Source organism: Mastomys coucha, unplaced genomic scaffold, assembly GCF_008632895.1.
Source record: "Mastomys coucha isolate ucsf_1 unplaced genomic scaffold, UCSF_Mcou_1 pScaffold18, whole genome shotgun sequence".
NCBI lineage: Eukaryota > Metazoa > Chordata > Mammalia > Rodentia > Muridae > Mastomys > Mastomys coucha.
In genome coordinates, this window is record NW_022196900.1 from 58,361,024 (window position 1) to 58,368,723 (window position 7,700).

General features: G+C 38.3%; 1 protein-coding gene across 7 annotated transcripts in view; it reads right to left on the minus strand.

The window, feature by feature from the left end:
- The window catches only part of Dock7 (dedicator of cytokinesis 7), a 206,303-nt gene that overhangs the window by 133,496 nt on the left and 65,107 nt on the right, over positions 1-7,700 (minus strand). For all 7 annotated transcript variants that reach the window (XM_031377915.1, XM_031377919.1, XM_031377916.1 and 4 more), the window contains one exon: positions 6,899-7,041. In XM_031377915.1, coding sequence (XP_031233775.1) covers positions 6,899-7,041 — 143 coding nt within the window. The remainder of the gene's footprint in view (positions 1-6,898; positions 7,042-7,700) is intronic.

Below are 7,700 nucleotides of genomic sequence, written 5' to 3' on the forward strand. Positions count from 1 at the left end.
GAAACAAATACAAAGACATGGGCCAGTTAGAGACGTCATAATTGAGACTATGTCTTTAAGTTTATATTCTAAAACTTCTGAAATGCAGAATCTTTACACATTATAAGTAATGTGTATAGTAACAAATAAGTAATGAATATTATGATGGTAGGAAAAGCACAGCTATCCTGACATGAAGACCAGAGAAAGACCTACAAATGACCACAACTGAAGATGGGGGTGGGGGAGAGGACAGAAACAGACAGACAGACAGACAGACAGACAGACAGACAGAGAAAGACTGAGAGGGGAATGAAATAGTGTTTATTTTTTTCCTTCCACCTACAATGATGAGTAAAGAAAATCTTTCCCTGCTTTGGGACATTTTACTGTTATGGGTACTGTCTACACTGCATCTCATTTCATTGGTAATGGACTACTGCAGCCTTTGTCTCTGAGCTCACGCTGAGCCAGCTCTCACTTGTTCATAACATGGGAGACAGACTCCCGAGGTACCATTATTTGGGGAAGTGATTTGTTACTACCTCTAAAATAGCTTTTTAACTGAGTTACAGATAGAAAATATGGCTTTAAAAAATTCAGGATCTTTCTGTGATTAATGAATGTAAGCTTTCCATCAGTTGCTAAAACAATATATTCTCTTTATTAAGCACAGAATACAGATATTCAATCTTTATTCATTAATACACTCAAGGTTTTCTCTAGACTTACTTTTATTTACTTAATATATTAAATTACATTGCCAGTCTCTATTCCTTAGTGTTGATTACCATCTCTTTTTGTGCCTTTTACTGGGTGGGACATACTTTTCTTCCCAGTGCTTGGTCATGTACCTCCCTCCCGTCACTGAGCAAATATGCAAACTGAGACTTATAAAGCAATTCACGCAAACTGGCTTATTCTCTCCTGAATTTCAGCCTCTAGTAGATGGAAAAGCTGAGTTTTCCTAGAAACCAATCAAGATCAGCCGATCCAGCCAACCTCCAAACGTGGGGTCAAGCTGAACTCACTAGAGAGGTCAAGCTGTCACTCTCCACCAGAGTGCTGGCTTGTTTAGTACTGTGTACCCCTGAAGCAAATGAAGCAATTGTTTACTGATATGTAGAACAAATATCTTTACAACTATTGTATGGATTTACCTTTGTTTTACAATCTCTGTGTATTCTGAATAATTTTGGGTGGGTGCATTTGAAACCTTACATGAGTAACTAGACCACAAGTACAGACAGTAATTCTTATAAACTGGGGGAAAGGGCTGAATCTTACTTAGGAGAAATTTATTCCATGAATTCTACTTTATTAAATAAAAGTACAGCCTCTTTTTTTTTTTACTTAATTTGCATTTCTTTTTTTTCCAAATTAGGTTTTATTAATAAAACAAGTAAACTGATTTACCAATCTTCACATAGAACTGCAGAGGAAGCTGAAAAACAAGGCCTACTTTTAAAACACAATGCATCAAATGCACGAGTTTGGGGTCCCTTGACTAGTGACCTATGGCTGCCAGATCTCTTTCCATACTCACTGTGCAAAGCCTGAAAGGAAGGCTCTGACCTTTTTAACACTCATCTGTACTTAATTTGCATTTCTGTGATAACAATTTCCTAGCTATTTTAAAAATACTTACAAAAGTAATACATATTTATGGCTAAATATTTTCAAAAAAGAATGTCAACACCAATGCTTTCTACTGCCCTGTGGTTTTAAGTTTTAAGAGCAGTTTGTGCTGTATCCAACTGGTAGTACTAAAACCTGTACTACTAGTTATGTGTTGATCTAACAGGATGATTATAGATCAGAATAGTGAACTCTAATTTCAAAATACTCTAAGAAAGTAGTTTTCACAATAAAGATGTACGCAATACTGAAGAGCTAGAAATAGAGCTACATAAGCATTATATATTGTACACATATAAAAAGACATTACATATTACCATTGATATGGACAGCCTGCTATATTTTATGCAAGTTAAATAATACTATAAAGTTTATTTTTTAGGGACTGGAAAGATGGCTCAGTGGTTTAAAGTATTTTTTTTTTCCTTGCAAAAGACCCAAGTTTAATTACCAGCACTGACACAGTGGCTGAAGACCTGCAATCCCAGTTCCAGAAAATCTGACGCCCTCTTCTGGCCTTCACTGATACCAGGCACATACATACATAAAATCACACAGTCATACATATAAAATAAACAGATCTAAAAATAAAATAAAATTTACATTTTAAATGTAATATTTTAAACAGCAAATGTGGGAAAAATACTAGCTGCATAAGTAGGAATATGGTGGATGGCTTGCTCACTTAACCATAGTACCAGGTCAATGACACAGCTTGACGACAGAAGCGAAGGCTAACTGTAAATGGAAGAGAGCTGACGCTGCAACCAAGGAGGCTAAGCAGAGGGAAATAGCACATCCTAAGGGCGCTCCATGCTAATTCAGCATCTGTGTTGGGCCAATCCCATCTTCCTGTTTTCACTGCTGCCCACAGAACAAAGACGCCTGTACTGGGCACACTCCTCCCACCCATTCTCTCAGGGCTGCAGACCAAGCAGGGCTTCAAGGAGACCCCTCTAATGCAAAGCATGTTCTGTTCTTATCCCCTCAAGTACAGCAAGCCAGTAAGCCAGGGTGTCCTCTTCTCACTCAGAATAGAACTTCAGGAGGAGGAATATGGAGATAATTCTTAGCATTTTATTTAATCTGCCCCTATATTTATGGTTGGTAGCCTACTAGTCTGTCACACTAATAAAAGTTTTCTCCTCATTCTTCAATTAGTTCTGGGTCATCTAACCCATAAAACACATTTTTTTATTGGTTATTTTATTTATTTACATTTCAAATGTTACCCCTTGTTAGTTTTTCCTCCACAAACCCCCATCTCCTCCCCCTCCTTCTATGAGGTTGCTCCCCCACCCCCCACCCACTCCCACCTCAGCACCCTAGCATTCCCCTATGCTGGGTCGAGCCTGCACAGAACCAAGGGCTGCCCTTCCCATTGATGCCAGATAAGGCAATCCTCTGCTTCATATGCAGCTGGAGCCATTGGACCCTCTAGGTGTACTCTTTGGTTGGTGGTTTAGTCCCTGGGAGTTATGGGGTTGCAAACCCCTTCAGCTCCTTCAGTCCTAAGAGGCTCTGTCAGAGCCTGACCAATAAAACACATTTTTAAATCTTGATTCACAATATACAACCAATTTGACCTCAAAACCCAATGTATGGGGCTGGAGAGATGGCTTAGTGGTTAAGAGCACTGACTACTCTTCCAGAGGTCCAGAGTTCAATTCCCAGCAACCACATGATGGCTCACAAGCATCTGTAATGGGATTTGCTGCCCTCTTCTGGTGTATCTAAAGAGAGCAACATTGTACTCTTATACATAAAATAAATAAATCTTAAGCCAGGCAGTGGTGGCACATGCCTTTAATCCCAGCACTTGGGAGGCAGATTTCTGAGTTCGAGGCCATCCTGGTCTACAGAGTGAGTTCCAGGACAGCTAGGGCTACACAGAGAAACCCTGTCTTGAAAAAAAAACAAAAACAAAAAACAAACAAACAAAAAACCCAATGTATACAGGGATATACAAAACCATTCATATAAAATAACAGGAGAAATGGGGTATCTGTGAAGCCATATTTAAACTGAATGTGTGAAATGTACTTATTTTTATTTTTTTAAGATATATTTTTTCTGAAGCTGTGTGTTACCGACTAAATTGATTACCATGCAATGACATATGAAAATCATCGACTTGATTTAAAGTGGGTAGAACAGGTCTGCAAGAATAAAATGTCTTTAATAAAAAAAAATCCTGGCTGGGCTGGTGTACTGAGCAGACCTTGGGCACAAGCTCTGCAGCCAGTCCCACAATACCCAGAGGAAGCTCTACTCCCAGGCATTCTGACACACCCAGGATCATAGGATCCCAGAATCACAGGATCACAGAGACAGCTTGACTCTGAGGAGTTCTGACACAACCAGGACCACAGGAAGGAGAGGCTCCAGTCAGATTTAGCAAGGGCAGGTAGCACTAGAGATAACAGATGGTGGGGGGGTTGGGTGGGGGGGGAAGCGCAAGTGTAAGAAAATAAACAACACAAACCAAGGTCACCTGGCATCATCAGACCCAATACTCCCACCGTGGCAAGTCCTGGACACACCATCACACCGGAAACGCAAGATTCCGATCTAAAATCACTTCTCATGATGATGATACAGGATTTTAAGAAAGACATAAATAGCACCCTCAAAGAAATACAGGAAAACACAGGTAAACAGCTAGAAGCCCTTCAAGAGGAAATACAAAAATCCCTTAAAGAACTACAGGAAAACACAATCAAACAGGCAAAGCAAATGAGCAAAGCCATCCAGAATCTAAAAATGGAAATAGAAACAATAAGGAAATCAGAAAGAGAGACAACCCTGGAGATACAAAACCTAGGAAAGAAATCAGGAGCCATAGATGCAAGCATCACCAACAAAATGCAAGAGATAGAAGAGAGAATCTCAGGGGCAGAAGACACCATAGAAAACATTGACACAACAGACAAAGAAAATGCAAAAAGCAAAAAGTTCCTAACCCAAAACATCCAGGAAATCCAGGAAGGAATGAAAAGACCAAACCTAAGGATAATAGGTATAGAAAAGAGTGAAGACTCCCAAGGTAATGGGCCAGTAAATATCTTCAACAAAATTATAGAAGAAAACTTCCCTAACCTAAAGAAAGAGATACCCATGAACATACAAGAAGCCTACAGAACTCCAAATAGACTGGACCAGAAAAGAAATTTCTCCCGTCACATAATAATAAAAACACCAAATGCACTAAACAAAGAAAGAATTTTAAAAGCAGAATGGGAAAAAAGTCAATTAACTTGGGAGGTGGCTTGTAGGAAAGAGAACAACAAAGAGTGAGACTGAATGCTTTGCTTGACATTTGTAACTCTTGTATCAATTTTGAAGAAGAGGACTTTATAAGCTACTCTTTCTCTGAGATGAATGCTTTTCCAAATTATCACAGCCAATGAACCAGATTCTTACCCTCACCTAACGTCTGTGCCACCCTCCAAGCAGAACCACTGTTCATTGAAATAGTTGGTGAATAACTCTATGGATAGATCATCTTAATACACACCATTTCTTAAATGAATATGATCTGTTCCCTGTGGGCTGAGAATAAAGTCACTCACTCAAGTCAAATAGCTTTGACCATAGCAGGAAGTCTGTATCCAAAAATCGAGCCTACAATTCATTCCTCAGCGCAGCAGAACTGTCAACTCTCAGCTTAGCTACGATGGAGGTAAAATCCTTTGGTGATGTGAGGGTCATTGAAGTACAGCCTTATTACAATGAAATCCAATGTCTAAAAATTGTTCTTATTTTGGCCTTGTACCACAGTAAGAGCCAAGATTTTAAACTCTACTAAATATAAAACAAACAAACAAACAAACAAAAAGACTTTATATGTTTATGTTCATTTAAGAAAATACTAGTAGTGATGTATTATTTTGAAATTTACAGTTAATATGTTTGGAGCTATTTAAAATTTATATTGAGAAAAACATGTATTTTCAGTATTACTGTAGACAAGCATGTACATAAGACTATTAAATTGATTGTTGTTTTATATCAAACAACTTTTATAATATTCATTTTTATTGTTATATTTTACAAATGTTAAGGAATATGACAAAAAAGATATTGTAGGTATTGAAGAGGGGTTTCTGGAAGGAGTTGGGGTACAAAAGGGAAACAAGAATGTGATTTAATTTTATTTACTTAAAATATGCTTTTAAATGTTAGCAAATTCAGATAAATTGAAATCATGTAACTTTTCTCATCATAATGCAATAAAAGTTAAAAAAATACAGTATATCACTTTATGTTTAGCCAATCTTAACTTTCTACAATAAATATCACTTTGTCATGCTAAATAATCTTTCAATATGTCACTGGAATAATTTTGCTAACTATTTTATTGAGTATATTTACATCAATTTTCAAAAAGTATAAGTTTATAGTATCTTTCCTACTGAAATCTTTTGTTTGTTTGTTTTGGATTTTTTGGTCTCTCATTACGGATGGTTGTGAGCTACCATGTGGTTGCTGGGATTTGAACTCATGACCTCTGGAAGAGCAGTCCTAGCAGCTAGAGTGCTGCTAGCAGCTGAGCCGTCTCACCGGCCCTTGAAATCTTTTTAAATACATCATTGTAAATTGAGGATGAATTGTAATAAAATATGAAATAGTGAAAAAAAAATCTTGGATACAGATATTTACCTCTACAACACTAAGTTTTAGTACAGAAATAGGGTTTCTATTCCACAAACCACAATAAGACTGTTAAGGTAAGAAAACCTTGGGTGGGGAAGCACATGACCACTCTAATCACAAACCATCAGTGTTTAAGGAAAGGCCTACTGAATGCTAGAGATGGCTCAGCAACTAAGAGTATACGCTATTCTTGCAGAGGAGTCCAATTCAGTTCTAAAATCCATTCTGGGCGGCTCACAACCATCTGTAACTGTAGCTACAAGGCAATCTAAGTCTCTGACCTCTGCAAGTACCTGCGCTTGGCTAGCATGCCCATACACATAATTTCAAATTATAAAAAAATTAAAAAGTTCACCATTACAACTGAATAAGATATAGGTGTGAAAGACAAGTTTTGATGCATTAAAATGTCAATGTGAGCATTTAAATAACATTAGTGGTAAAGCGGGTACAATGTCAATTATTTCTAGCTTTATATTACTAGTTTTTAACTCATATTCATTTTCATTCTTAAATTTGTTAGAAGTCCTTGATATTATAGAAACACACAGAACAGTTATCACTCTCCTTAAAGGAAGTGAAACCTTGTATAAGCACCTCCCCAGAGCCCTGCTTAAAATGATACCTGCTTAAAAAAGTTTGCCACAGTAAGGGTGGCAGGCCGAAAGCTGGTCAAGTTGCAAGTATCGTCCCCACTGGTTGTCCTCTCCAGGGATCGTCTGCCAACAAGACTAGAATTCCTCCTCTCTGACCAAGAACCTTTTCGTTCTACCAAAAAGGAGATAAAACAATTGTGAGTTTCATAAAATATAAAACTGTTTTTAATTAGCTTTCCCAATGTAAGAAATAATCCATTAATATGAAAGCTATTTTGCTTAGCTTGTAGATTGCACTACAAGAATCCATTTCTGGGGAAGGTTTAAGAAAGCAATTCCATCTGAATCGCCTAGTTGTCACTGCTACAATACAAAGTCTCTTAACAGTTAAAGATGGTGTAAATCAGCTAGAGGGAACTATGTACTTACAATGAAATACCCCCCAAAATGAAATATAATTAATGGCAAATCAACCTTAGCTGATTCAAACTGAAACAAATTCAAAAGACAAGGTGCAAGTTCAAAGTCTTGGCAGGATAATCTTTCTTTTTCCTCCTCCTCTTCCTCCTCCTCCTGCTCCTCCTCCTCCTCTTCCTGCTCCTTCTTCTCCTCTTCCTGCTCCTCCTCCTCATCCTGCTCTGCTCCTCCTCTTCCTGCTCCTCCTCCTCCTCATCCTGCTCTGCTCCTCCTCTTCCTGCTCCTCCTCCTCCTCTTCCTGCTCCTTCTTCTCCTCTTCCTGCTCCTCCCTTTTCTGCTCCTCCTTCTCCTCTTCCTGCTCCTCCTCCTCCTCTTCCTGTTCCTCCTCATCCTGCTCTTCTCCTCCTCTTCCTG